Source organism: Hyla sarda, chromosome 1, assembly GCF_029499605.1.
Source record: "Hyla sarda isolate aHylSar1 chromosome 1, aHylSar1.hap1, whole genome shotgun sequence".
In the NCBI taxonomy this organism is placed as follows: domain Eukaryota; kingdom Metazoa; phylum Chordata; class Amphibia; order Anura; family Hylidae; genus Hyla; species Hyla sarda.
Window position 1 is genome coordinate 149,893,122 of NC_079189.1, and position 15,179 is coordinate 149,908,300.

Here is a 15,179-nt window from a genome sequence, read left to right on the forward strand (position 1 = left end):
CTGCCCCTAGGGTTATAACAGCTACCCTGCATTGCACCCTGCTGACACCACATATATATATATTAGTCTAACAGTCTAAGGGCACATGGAAGTTGCCGGATATATCTGTGGGAGCACAGGCTAGGGACAGATAGAGGGGCCTCTAAAACTATATGAGTGCGCATGGAACGGTCTAACAACTATTTAGGGGGCACAAAGGTGGCCTATCCACTGTATAGGTGCATAAAGAGGGCCTAAATACTATACGGAGCTCACAGTGGGCAGTGTTACTGTTTGTGGAAATACAGGTTGGGAGCTAATATAGAGGTGAGGAGGGTGCCGGAACTTGGAGCCTAAAATGTTTTTCTAGCAGATTCTGGGAAGACAAGTTATGGCCAGGATAAGTCTTCATGGTGGTCCAAGGCAGTTGCAGAAATAAAAAGTGTGGTATTATTTAGTCATTATGTGGTGATAATTGTCGTGCTCATGGTCTTATTATTAGTATTATTTGGTAACCATATATTATTATGTTACTCTGCAGTGGTAATATTTTGTCATGATGTGGTGGTATTTCTTTATTATAATTCCCTTCTATATTTGGTATTTTTGTAATATTGGTCTTGGTATACTGTGATTTGGTAAGTAACGGTACAGTAATATATATTTTACAAATATTCCAAATATATCTAAAATCTTGTCCAAAATGAAGTGAAAGGGTAGTTCAGTGGTAGTTCAGTTCCAAGTATAATTCTTTTTTAAGTGGTCATAAAAAAATGTAAGGAAATCCGCACAACATTAAAGCACTTTGCATCAGGGCTGTGGCGTTTCGGTCATTAAACCTTAATCAATTTTAGTATCACTAAATAGTTAGACCCCTGCATGCCCATCTCATGTGGGTGTGGTTTTAGCCTTATGCAGTTGGCCGCTTTTGGAGCCTCAACCCTACTGTCCCTTTTTTCCCCTTGTACCTAGAGGCTGTGACTTAAACATTGAAAAATAAAATGGGAGGAAGATAAATAAATGCCTTGTGGAGCATCTAGAAGGTGAATACACAGGGTGTCCCTAAAGTCTGGACACATCGATAATATCAATAACTATAACTATCTTTGTTTTAAAGCTCATGTGTTGAGACTATATTTTTCTTTGATGATCATTGGTAAGGGTGGGTTCACACCACGATTTTCTATACAGTTTTTGGATACGTTATTTATTTTTTATTTTTTAAACCGTATGCAACCGTACAGCAAACCGTGGCCATAGACTTCCATTCAAAACCGTATGCACCATATTGTATACGGTTGTCTCCGTTTTTCACACCACACGTTTTTTTTTATTTTTTTTTCTGGACAGAAAACCGTGGCCTACCACGTTTTTTGGTCCAGGTGAAAAACCGTATTGACCCGTATACGTTTTTTTTTACATGGGAGTCAATGGGAACCGTACAGACCTGTATGTGTGTATGGTTCCATCCAGTTTTTACCATACGGTTTTTGACTTTGCACAGTTTTTTTTCTTGGAATTTCAATCAAACAAGTGAAACTTTATTCATAATGGAGTGAAAAGCTCAAAACGTATACGTTTTTTTTCTTAAAAAACGCATGCAACTGGACATAATTTTTCAATCCGTATACAGATAAAACTTTGTACACACGTTTTTATACAGTTTAGTTCGGTTTTGAGGAATCTGTTTTTTTTTATCAAAAACCTGATAAAGGAACTGAATTGCAAAAACGTGGTGTGAACCTACCCTAAGACACACCCCACCATGTTAGGAAACCAGATAATGCCCCAAATTGAAAGGCTAGGTGAAAGTCTCTCCCTGAGTGGCTCCAACAATGAATGTAATTTACTCAAGGTGACAGAAATATGGAGTTACTGCATTGGGTTCATTTGAATCTTGCAAAGCGCATGGAACTTTGCATTACATATGGTGAAAATGAGATTGGTTAAAATATACATTGTGGCTGGCCCCGTGCAACTTTTTCTGTGACATTTCATTTAGACTGTTTAAATTTCCTGACCATGAAGTGATCTTATTTAGTGGTCACTAATTCAAAAGTCGCACAGGCCAGATTTAGAAGATATCACAGGGCAATTCAACCCTATCCTATAGAACTCCATGCGACAATTGTATTAAGGTGTGTGCATCATTTAATACAATTGTCACAAGGCTGCCACTCTCTGCGACATTTAAAGAGTACCTGTTGTGATCTTGATAAATTTTATAATCCTCCCAGTTCACTGCCCCCATCATGATAAACCACCCCCTGCCTTTATTTTTATTATTTTTTAATTTTCTACCTTGATATTGCTCTGAATTTTCTGCTCAATCTCAATCAGATTCACAGACTGGGAAGGGGCGTTACCCAGCAAGCATGACAGGGAGAACTTCCTCCTTCACTCTGCTTCACACAGCCCAGAGCAGTTCAGTGTGTGAGATGAGCTATGATTGGATAAGGCTGCAACTGATTTTGGACTTCTGCCAGGCCAGCAGGAGTCCAAAGTATGTGCAAGAGATGGGGGGGAAATGTGCTCTGGACAAGTTGGGAGACACCTAGTAGCAGCTTTTTTAAACACAAATAAAACATAGAACATGATTTTATTTTTTTTAAACAAAGTACATTAGAAATATTTACCATAAGGAGTGCAGTAGCAAAAATGAGTTTTAATGACAGTGCCCATTTAAGGTAGAACAGTTCTGTGGTCATTCAGCAAAGACCGTGCGCCATTTGATAAATTTGACGCATGAAACAGAGAAACCATTTGTTGCAAGAAAACAGTAGAGAAGAAAGTACAGATTTGATAGTTGCCCCTAATGTTTACAGACTTTAAGGACACCCTGTTTATTTAAATGTGCTTATAGATCAGCTTTTGGGTAGTTCTTCAGCCACTGTTGATACATCAGACATGATTCTCTTCAGTTTATTATGAAAATGTTAATAAGGGATTGTCATAGTGCCCTTGTTTAGGCAAATCTTTTAGTGAAATGATTGGTAACTCCATTACAATATTTGGGCTTGGTCACAGAGCATTGCATTTCTCACAAATGTTGTTGAAGTTGTGTTTGTTCTTCTTGGGATAAAACCTATTAGTATTGTAAAAGCATGCTTAGTGTGCTGGTCATTTCCTAGGGCAATACTTATTTGTTTGAAATGAAGGGCTTGTCCACGATATTGACAATCACATACAGCTTAGCCTGCTGACTTTTTTTTAATGAAATTAAATTAAAGAAACTGTTCAGTCCTGATATTTTTTCCATTTACTCTTTGACCTAAAAGATGACCTGATGCTTTCTCTGGTAATTGTTATATCCTTCCTCTGTTTGTTCCCTAATCTATTTTTATAGCTTCAGTCAATATCCAGTCATGTACAGAAGTTCCTTTTTTAGTCATGCATGCATCAGCTATGGTATACTCTTCAAACATGTACATTCTGTTTTTTAAAGGCTAAGCTTCCAGTGTTACAGACAAAATATTACTGATTCAGATTGGGTTCAGTGTCTAAGAGCACTCTAAAGATTTCCTTTACATCCCTCTTCTGTTTAGAATTAGATCCAGAAAGATACAATCAGCAAACTGCAGACCCAAGCCCGACATCAAACTGAGATTTTTCTCCCATTCTTCTTCCCCACTAGTGGCTGCACAGTTACACATTAACAGAAGTCTCATTGACTTGTTTTCTGCCATTGTGTAGTGAAAGAAGCATTTCTATAGGAGACAGTGAGATAGCCGGACGCTGTACTTGGCTATTTCCAGCAGCTCCATAGACAATGAACGGAGTGGCGGTGCACATGGGCAAGTTTTTGCACTATTCAAAACAAAACAGTCAAACCCTCTGCAAAACTGACACTTACGCCCTATCCTGTGGATTGAAGAGAAGTAATTCTACCTCAGAATACCTCTTTAATGGAATCCTTAAATTTTTGTCCCACAAATGTGATCCATTGTTGCTAATGAAGGTTTGTGGTATGCTCCGTGTACCAAATCATTATTGTCAATGTAGTTGTAGATAAATCAGAGTGCCCATGCTGACCCCTGTCCAACATCATATCACAACTGCACTATGGAGCAATGGTAGAAGGTGACCGGTTTTGTGAAATCATGACAAAGGCAAATTGGTCGGGGTGGTGTGGTGCTTTGGGAAATGTTCTGCTGGGAAACCTTGGGTCCTGGCATTCATGCACATGTTGTTGTGTCATGTACTGCCTACCTGAACATTGTTGTACCGTGAGTGCACTTCTTCATGGTAACTCTGTTCCATTATTTTTAGAAATTAAGGAACAGGACAAGGTCTCTAAAGTGGCAAATTTTTTAAAAATGTTATTATACTATATTTTACTATATAATATATTATAATATAGTATTAATTACACTATATTATAATATATTATATAGTAAAATATAGTATAATAACATTTTTAAAAAATTAGCCACTTTAGAGACCTTGTCCTGTTCCTTAATTTCTAAAAATAATGGAACAGAGTTACCATGAAGAAGTGCACTCACGGTACAACAATGTTCAGGTAGGCAGTACATGACACAACAACATGTGCATGAATGCCAGATACTGGGACATGTTGTTTTCAGTAGCAGAATCCCTTGGAAGAGACTCTGTTTTTGTTGGTCTTTGCTTGTTTATGTGGGTGCATTTATATTTGATGTTAATGAAAATCTTAATGAAAAAAAATTATTTAACAAAAAAAATTTAAAGAAAGGAGCATGTTGTTTCTTCTATTTTCTGGTTGTAATTTATTTATTTAGTTTTTGTACATTGTTATAGGGGCAGCCATCTGTTTTTTAACAGCATTTAGAGATGCTCTACAGCAAGCCCCATGGACATAGGTAAAAAATAAACAGAAGCTGTCTTATTCACATAAAAGGGGTATTCCGGCATTAGACATCTTATCCCCTATCCAAAGAATAGGGGATAAGATGTCTGATCTCGGAGGTTCCGCCACTGGGACCCCCCCCCCCCCCAACATTCCGTGCCGGGAGCTGCTTTAGTCTTGGAAATGCAGTTTTTTAGAGACAGAGACATGATGCCATTCCCCCTCGTGACGTCACTCCATGCACCCTCCATTCATGCCTGTGGTAGGGGGCTTGGTGTGACGTCACGTCTCGGAAAACCAGCATTTCCGAGACTGAAGCAGCACCCAGCACAGAATGCCAAGTGCTGCCAGGAGATCGCGGGGGATCCAGAGGCAGGACCTCTGCGATCAGGCTGGGAATACCCCTTTAAAAGTGTAAAGGCTTCTGGGCATGCTCTGTGACCTTTTTGAAAAGGTCATTTTACAGGGTGTGGGAGGTTGAGTTGCTATTGTCTTTTCTATCTACTGGTGTCACCTTTCACTGTATGTCTGTTTGTGATAAGTAGGACACTGCTGGACAGTGATCTGTATAGAACAGAAAGTCTAAGCTGAATATAAAGCCTCGATGCGAGATTGAAAACTGCAAAATCGAAAAACAAATCTTAAAAAAATGTGATTACCATAAAAACTTGATTTAAACAATGGGTAATAGATGTCAATCACAGCTGGAGGCCCGCTCAGCTGCCGAGACCAAGGTCGTGCCAGTCCTCGCAGCATTGACCCCATAGATGCCGTGATCAGTCTATGGGATTGACAGGGGGAGGGGGCTCCCCCTGTTCACCAATGGTGACCCCATGATGTGATCGCGGGATCCCGTTGGTTGTCATGACTGCAGGAGGCCAGCTGATGGCCTCCTGTCTTCCTAGTACGGCAGCCTGTGAGGTCCAGCCATAGGCTGGATCGCACAGACTGCATATCAGTGTAGTCCTGACAGTTACACTGTGATGCAGTACAGATATACTGCAGCATAGTATTACCTGTAAAAAGTAAAAAACAATCTATAAAAAAATATTTTTTCAATAAATGAAGTGTAAAAAAAATCAAATAAATGCTCCTTTCCCAATAAAACCCTATATTATCACTCCCCCCCCCCCCAAAAAAAAAATTAAATAAATAAATAAAGCAAAACCAAACCTTGGTATACCCAAAGTATTGCCACGTTCGTAATAACAATAAAATGATTAGTTGAGTTATTCATCCTGCACGGTGAACACAGTAAAAAAAAATAATAATAATAATTCAAAAAGCATGAATCGCAAAAATGGAGCAAATAAAAAGTACAGCTTGTCCTTCAAAAAAAAAAAAAACTCACACAATGGTGTTGGACAAAAAATAAAAAAGTTATGGCTGTCAGAACATGCCAACTAGAGATGAGCGAATTTACAGTAAATTCGATTCGTCATGAACTTCTCAACTCGGCAGTTGATGACTTATCCTGCATAAATGAGTTCAGCTTTCAGGTGCTCCGGTGGGCTGGAAAAGGTGGATACATTCCTAGGAAAGAGTCTCCTAGGACTGTATCCACCTTTTCCAGCCCACGGGAGCACCTGAAAGCTGAACTCATTTATGCAGGATAAGTCATCAACTGCCGAGCCGAGAAGTTTGTGACAAATCAAATTTACTGTAAATTCGCTCATCTCTAATGGCAACACAAAAAAGAAAACAAAAAAAGATTTTGTTGTGAAAAGTATAACATAAACAGCTATATAAATTGGGTATCGCCATAATCGTACCGACCGACAGAATAAAAATAAAAAATTTTACCGTACAGTGAATGTCATAAAAATATTTTATAACGCTACAAATTTTCCAAGTTTTCACAATATTTTAGTTTTTCACAAAAAATGCTGCATAAATTAACAAAGGTTTACCACTGATATCAAGTACAATATGTCACGAAAAAACATACTCAGAATCGCATCGCTAAGTAAAAGCATGTCAGAGTTATTACCACTTAAAGAGACACATCTAAGATTTGAAAAATTGGGTCCGGTCATTAAGGTAAAACAGGCTGCGTCCTTAAATGGTAACTCTCATTAAAACGAATTTTTGCTATTGCACTCCTTATGGTACATAAAAAATATTTCTAATATACTTTGTTTAAAAAAATAAATTCTATGTTTATTTCTGCTTAAAAAAAGCTCAAGAGCACATTTTCGCCCATCTTATACACAGACTTTTGACCGAAGCCCAAACACAGGAAGTGCAGCCTGGAGTGCTGAGGGGGGGGGGGGGGGTGTCAAGCCTTATCCAATCATAGCTCCTCTCACACTTAACTGCCATATGCTTTTGGTTGGACACACCCCCCCCTCAGCACTCCAGGCTGCACTTCCTGTGTTTGGGCTTCCGTCAAGTCTGTGTATGAGATGGGGGAAAATTTGCTTTTTTTTAAACAAAGTATATTAGAAATATTTTTTATTTACCATAAGGAGATCAATAGCAAAAATTAGTTTTAATGAGTGCCCACTTAAGGAGTTAAACAGCATATAGAGATATGCTTTACAGAAAACCCCATCAATGAACATAAATGGGGAAGGTGTCTGAACATGCTCTGTGACCTTTGAATAGGTAATTCTGCAGGGAGGGGTTGGCTAGGCTCTGAGCTTCAGCTGTTGTCTTATTTATATACAGGTGTCACATTTTAATGTAATGCTGTACAGATCACTTTCCGGCAGCTTCCTCCTTATCATCACAGACAAGACAGACAGTCTTATCTTACATTTAGGCCTAGTGGCCAAAATTGAAACTGCAAGATTTCAAGATTTATTTTAAAATATAAACAGTAAAATGAAAAAGAGAAAAAAAAATAACAAACATTCTTAAGCATTTATGTTTAACATAAAAACTTTATTTAAACAATAGGTTATTTTTTGATGACACATTCCCTATAAAGGATGTTCTGTTATCCTGTTAGTGCCAGAGACCACAGGACACCTTTTTAGAGGTCTTGTGAAGTCCATGCCTGTATATGTCAGAGCTGTTTGAGTGGTAAAAAGACAATGTACACAATATTGGTCTTTAGGTTTTAATGTTATGGTTCATTGGTGTATAAACATACATCATCCTTAAATCTGCTCTCTGCCATTCCCATATATTGTGAATCCACTATTGAAATGTAAACGGTAAGAGGTTTAATAATTAAAGTGCTGATCGAAAAGGCTGAATTTGATTAAATACTGACAATGGTCCAAACGTAATTATAAGCCATGGGCTCAAATAGTTCACGGAGACTTTTATTACAATTTAGTGTTTCAACCCTTGGCTTCTGTTGCAAATTGAATATACACTCTATGTGACATATTACATTGGACAAAGCCCAAGGAGATCATATTAGACTTTACATTTGCCTTGTCCAAGTCACAATGGCTTTTCAATTCCACAGCATCAGACCTTCTTCCTATGCCTGCAGATGCTGCACAATTATTTTTCTTGCTCAGGATGCTCATGCTGTTTGCCTGAAACAAAATGCTGCAAAATGCAGTGAGTAGAATAGCATATTTTAGTTCAAAGCCATTTAAAAGTTATACTCTGCTGCATAAAAATCACTAATAAACCATTCCCACTGTATGTATAATACCCCTGATCATCCAGCACTTATCTGAAGTACGTTTACCTTTAGTAAAATCATATTGGCCTGGCATGTCTCTTTTTTTTCTTTCTTAGCGAGTCCTGGTGTGATTGTGTATTAGTTACCGTATATACTTGAGTATAAGCCGAGTTTTTCCCCCCTCGGCTTATACTCGAGTGAACACTCCGCCCTCAGTGGTCTTCAACCTGCGGACCTCCCGATGTTTCTAAACTACAACTCCCAGTATACCCGGGATGTCCGGGCATGCAGGGAATTGTAGTTTTGAAACATCTGGAGGTCCGCAGGTTGAAGACCACTGTGGCCTTCATCATCATCCAGCCCCCCCACCACCCCCTTTAGTTTTGTACTCACCTCCCCTCGGCGGGAAGGAAGGGTGAGCTGGTCTGGGCCATCTGTGCTGCAGAGACCGTCCGGTGGGGAGGGATAGTGATTCCGGGCTGTCCATCTTCACCAGGGGGGGGGGCTCTTCTCCGCAGTTTGGGCCCGGCCCCGGAATAGTGACGTTGCCTTGACGACGACGCACAGGGACGTTCATTTGCAACGTCCCTGTGCGTCGTCGTCAAAGCAACGTCACTATTCCGGGCCCGAAGCGCGGAGAAGAGGCCCCCCCGATGAAAATGGACAGCCCGGAATGACTATCCCTCCCCACCGGACGGTCCCTGCAGCACAGATGGCCCGGACCAGCTCACCCTTCCTTCCCGCCGAGGGGAGGGGAGTACAAAACTAAAGGGGGGGGGGGGGGCTCGATGATGACGAAGGCCGCAGTGGTCTTCAACCTGCGGACCTCCAAATGTTTCAAAACTAAAACTCCCAGCATGCCCGGACAGCCGATGGCTGTCCGGGCATGCTGGGAGTTTTAGTTTTGAAACATCTGGGTGATGATGAAGGGGGGGATGATGACAAGGTAATGATGAAGGGGGGGATGATGACAGGCGGTGATGATGAAGGGGGGGATGATGACAGGCGGTGATGATGATGAGGGTGTTAATGACGGGGGTCTGGATGATGACAGGGGGGGATGATGTATTTTCCACCCTAGGCTTATAGTCGTGTCAATAACTTTTCCTGGGTTTTTGGGGTGAAATTAGGGGCCTCGGCTTATTTTCGGGTCGGCTTATACTCTAGTATATACGGTATGCCTTTTTTTTTTTTGTAAGTTGGATACATGGTGCAAATCAATAGGCTACATAAGCCTCTTTACTTGTAAGCCAGTCTTTCCTTTGTTTACCTCTTTAGTCTTGGTATAAAAGAGACTTCTATTAGAAGAAGTGGAATTTGTTTAGGACTTTTCTTTTATATACAAGGAGAAGAGAACTGTCACTAAACAAGATGAGGTGTAAACTGTGCATGAGATAATGAGTTAGCATGAGAAGAGTAAAAGACCAGGGCTAGCCCATTTATTTACCAGTCCTTTGGGACTTTATGGACATGTTTGTTTAGAGGTATTTTTAGGCCCCATTCACATCCTCGTTAGGCGCTCTGTTAGGTAGCTATGTTCGCTGATTCCGTTTTAATGATGAGACTTTAGCAGAGAAAAAAGTTGTACAGGTCATGTGTTTTTTTTCTGCTGAAATAACAGCCATCACGTGGAAACCCAAAGGACTCCATTTAAAGTCTGTGGCACTAGTTGAGATCCATTGGCGTCCGTTGTGACACACTCCAGCCCTGTTATCAGAGACTGTAGCATAGCATCGGAACGCTGGTTTGAACGAAGCCTTACCTGTAGCAGAAAATCTGACCATTGTAAATGTAACTTTATATTGAACTGGGTAGCATACTTATCAAATGTAATGTTGGTAAATATAAAGTAATATCCCAAAAGGGAAATAATATGCATCACAATATGGTGTATTTTGCAATGGCTATGACAAAAAGGTAAAGATGATTTCAGATGGACAGAAAAGTGATTGTGTCTGGTTGTGGTAAATGTATTATGCCATATGCACAGTTTCTTCAAAGTTGACACAATGACCCAGATTTTGTTACCTGAAACCCATGCTGTCTGGGTTTGGCCATAGCAACCAATCGCAACTCAGCTTTCATATCTTAACAAGCTCTGGTAAAATGAAATCTGGGCTTTGATTGGTTGTAATGGGCAAAACCAGACAATTTAGGTTTCAGGCAGATTGATAACTCTGGACCATTTTTTGTGTTTTTTTTTGACAGCCTTTAAATGTATTGTATATAACACTGATCATTGATACGACACTATGTAATCTGTATTTTCTATTTACAGCTGCAAATCAGAAAGACCCTCTGACTTTGAAAGTAAAAGAAGAACCTAATGACGGCGAGCTTAGCAACTCCTTGTCCCCGCAGTCTGGATACACCTACAGCCATGAATCTGAGGCACGACGCTCAAGCACACCAGAAAAAGCCACCTCCCAGGAAATACAGCCAAATTTGCTAACGCAGGATATCTCTGTCAAAGCGGCTTCTGAGCTTCTCATGAAGTTATCTGGTAATTTGTCTTTGTATTTCTCTGTATTTTTTACCAAAGCCTTTATGGCCTTTCAGGTTAAAAGGCAAAACTCATTTAGTTACAGAAGATCTTTTCGTGTTTGTATTAATATGGGGTCCGTGGCAAATGTAGTGCAGCAGCAAGACAACAACAGGTTGGAGATGACCTCAGGAGTAACTTCTAATAGGTCATGTTTAAAGGAGTATTCCATGCATGATTTTTTTTTTATTTGACTATGCTACAGGGGCTGTAAAGATAGTAGTTCATAATATAGTGTCTGTACCTGTGCTTGATGGTGATTTATTGTGTTTATTTTTAACAGCATACATTACATCACTATTACATCACTAGTCAGATGTTCAGTGGGAACTTGTCTTCAATGGGGGGAGGTGTTCAGGGAGAGCCTGTCTTCAATGGGTGGAGCTAATGCTGGGTGGGAGGTAGATCATTCTGCAGTGTAATGTAGGTTTGCAAAAGCTGGAGACACCCTGGTTAGAAAACACTGGTCTATTGCATTGGGTGGGGTGGCTGATGTGTGGGAGGAAGAAAAATTACCTTACATTTACAAACAAAGAATTATGGAACATGTAGTTCAGGGGAGGGAACTCCAATAGCCAGTTCACAAAAAAATAGGCAGATCCATAGCCAGTAAGCTCCAAGACAAGCACAGATCATTCCTAAGCATGTAATTTCTGGCATGTAAGTACTAAAATCACCTTATGGTGGATAACCTCTTTAAGTACTAGAAGTGTGTAATTCTATAGTCTATATTTTAAAGTGAAATATTGTTTAAATATATATTGTTTAAAGTCTTATATGTGATACTTTTTGTTTTTTTATGAAACCAATCCTATTTCTATATTTTTGTCACGTGAAATAATATAACAAAATATAGTTCCCTGAAATACGGAATACTGTAGAGCCCGTCATTATTTTTACATCAGTTAGGAACATCTCAACATGTTCAAGATGATTATACTAAGTCTGAATAGGAAAGAACAGTAAAAAAAATGATGATTTAGTAGTGTAGAGTGGCAGACCATAACCCCTTTCTGCAAAATGACATAAATGTTTTTCAAGTTTTTTTATGGCACAGATTCAGGACTGCACCATCTGCAATAGGTGATGACTGTAAAATACAGTAGAGCTGCTGCAATGGCTGGCTAGCTCTGATTCAGGCCACTTAACTCTCTAGATCAGTGTTTCCCAACCAGAGTACCTCCAACTGTTGTAAAACTACAAATTACAGCATGCCTGGACAGCCTAAGTCATTTTACAACAGGTAGAGGCACATTGGTTTGAAAACACTGCTCTAGCTTCTGCGATCAATAACTATTGTGGCATATAGGTGGTTAAATGAAGGAATCGGGCTCCATCTGTCAGTCCAATGGCATCCCCACAACCACGATCTTTTTCCCCCTGTGCCACTTTGTTCGCCCTGTGTCAAATCATTCCCCTTTACTCCTTGTGCCACATTGCTTTTCCCCTTCTTTACTCCCCTGTTGATCTTCTTACCTGGCCAGCTGGCTCAGGTACAAGGGCTCTCAGCAGGTTTGACGTTCTTCTGATGTCGTCCTCACTGCACTCACTGAAAGGCTGTGAGCTTCGGCGGCTGCCAGCAGTGACAAGTGACGCTCCTGATGTCACATGCACAGTGTCGCTAGTCACAGTGAGTGCAGCGCATAGGATGTCAGGAGAACGTCAAACCCACTAAGAGCCTCTGCACCTAAGTCTGCTAGCCAAGTAAGAAGAATAACGCGGAGGAGGGAAGGTCAAAAGTGATGTGGCACAAGGGGTAAGGGGGGATGATTTTGCACAGGGGGAATAAAGTGACACAGGGGGATAAAGAGAGAATGAAATGGGTACCGGTGGGATAATGGGGGGGAAAGAAATGGCACAGGGAGGATATAATGCCACAGGGGGTGGTAAAGAGGGGGTGATGAATTTGCACAGGGGCTAATAAAAGGGGAATTAAATGGAACAGGGGGGGATCAAGAGGAAATGATGTGGCACAGGGAGTAAGAAAGGGGAGGGAGTGATTAACGTGGCACGGGGGGATCAGAGGTGGGAAGGGGCAATAATATGGCCGGCGGACGTACAAAAGCAGGCCCCCTGACCGCCTGGGACCCTTACTGTTGTATTAGCTGTACCCCCCCCCCCCCTGACGGCGGCCCTGTGTACAAGGTAGGGGCGGCACATAAACTTGGTTGTCCCTATTGGGTGTGTCAGTGTGCGCAATTGGGAGTGGCCCCTATTCGGAGGGTGCAAATACATTTGGGACTCTGCCGGGGAATAAAAAACTGTCCGCTGTTGGGAGGTGTCCGTTAAGGGAGATTTTACTGTAATAATACTGTATTATGGGAAAAACAAACAAAACCCTACACATACAATATTTGGTGTCACGGTATCTGTAACTTCCTGTACTGTAAAACAAACATAAATCACAAAAACTATGGAATTCTCTCCTGGAGGAGTTGGTCAAGAGGAACTCCGTAAAAGAATTCAAAAGGGGTCTGGATGCATTTTTGGAGAGTAATAACATTACTGGTTATGGATACTAGATTTATAGGGACAGAATGTTGATCAGGGATTTATTCTGACTGCCATATTTGGAGTCTGGAAGGAATTTTTACCTCTAGTATGAGGGTTTTTTGCCTTCCTCCGGATCAACTCAGTAGTCTTGATGGAATCTGCTCTTTTTTCAACCTTATGAACTATGTTACTATCATAGCCACAACATACAAACCCTAAAATGGTGCCACTAAACAATGCAATTTATCCTGAAAAAAACAAACAAGCCCACTTATGACTACATTGATTTAAATAAATAAAACGTTAAAGCGCTCAGAATATAAGGATAAAAAATAAATAAAATAAAAACCTTGCTGCCGCATCAAACAGGTTAAGCGTAATCTGACAAAGAAAGAAAAGAGAATTTTCACTCTATACTTTTAGGCTAAGTTCACAATACAGAATCTCTGCCTAGAAAAATTCAGTCTGGAGATTCCCAATGCACTTGGCACCGGGTGAATCACTGGGCACTAGGACAGCGTGGACATTGCCATCCCCATAGATGGCATTTTATTTTGTGTGGATTCCGCCTAGAGAATGAGCAAGATCATTCTTTCGGCTGGCAGAATTTCACTAGTGGAAACTTCGCCGCTGAAATTACAAAGTGTGAACTGTGCAGCAAAATCCCAGATCGCTGCTTACTGTAGAGTAGAAGAACACCTGCTAACCTGCTAAAGTTGCTCTGCTTCTCTATGGGGGCTTAACTGGACCACCAATGACGCATGCCAAATGCTGTTTAACTGTCGCTGTCAGCTTTGATTGTGGCCTATTAACTTGCGACCCTTCTTCATACACTCCTAATGGAGTCATGACTGATATATCATCATGCGTCATTAATGTTATGACTGTATGTGGGAATTGGAACCCTAATCCATGATTCCAGAGGGTATGTGCGCATGGTGTTTGTTTCTTAAATACATGTTGTGAAGTACTAGCATTGAATCTTCTGACTGCATGGATGCAGATTAGCTCAATTCAACACGCTTTTATAAGGAATATGTTTGGAACAAGCGACGTACTAAACTAGATATCACTCTTTTTGTGCGCATTACTTACTTTGTTCCCTACAGAATATAGCAATTTATGAGTTGGTTCAAAGTATAATTGGAGAGCGGCTGGTTTCTTTACAAGGAACATTCTTTTAAAGAGGAATTTATTTTTTTATTTGGATTGTTTGGTGCATGACATAAAAAAAAAGCTTTTAGTAAGTATAGGAGGCTAGCATGAGGTCAATCATTCATATGTATATCTTGGTGTAGAGATATAGAGGATTGCTGAGAGATACTGCCATATGTGACTGCCCTTAGGTCCATCTGCATTGTTGTGTTAGATTTGGCCATTACATCACAGGGTAAGCCTGGTGCACAAATTATCCCTGAGCCCTGCACCTACTGACAGGGAGCTGTTGAGCTGATATTGTGTGGTTTAATATGCCAAGATGTAAAAATTAAGCAGATGTAAATAGAAGTTAATGTATATGTATACCTGAGGTGAACCTTTTTAAAAATATTAGGGAAGGACTTTACCTTCAGTAGCCTTATACAGTATAAAAGCACTATTCTTAGCAGAGCAACCTTAAATCCTGTAGCAGGCTGTAGACTGATCCCAAAAGCTTAAAGGGACGAAATGTTCCGAACGCATAGAGCTGGCACCGGGGGTTTGTGACGTCACACCCCTCCCCCTCAATGCAAGTCTGTGGGAGGGGGCGGGGC

At 40.5% G+C, this 15,179-nt stretch overlaps 1 protein-coding gene across 2 annotated transcripts in view; it reads left to right on the forward strand.

The window, feature by feature from the left end:
- The window catches only part of ZNF827 (zinc finger protein 827), a 183,746-nt gene that overhangs the window by 109,371 nt on the left and 59,196 nt on the right, over window positions 1-15,179 (forward strand). For both annotated transcript variants that reach the window (XM_056562852.1, XM_056562851.1), the window contains exon 5: window positions 10,672-10,896. In XM_056562852.1, the coding sequence (XP_056418827.1) occupies window positions 10,672-10,896 (225 nt within the window). The remainder of the gene's footprint in view (window positions 1-10,671; window positions 10,897-15,179) is intronic.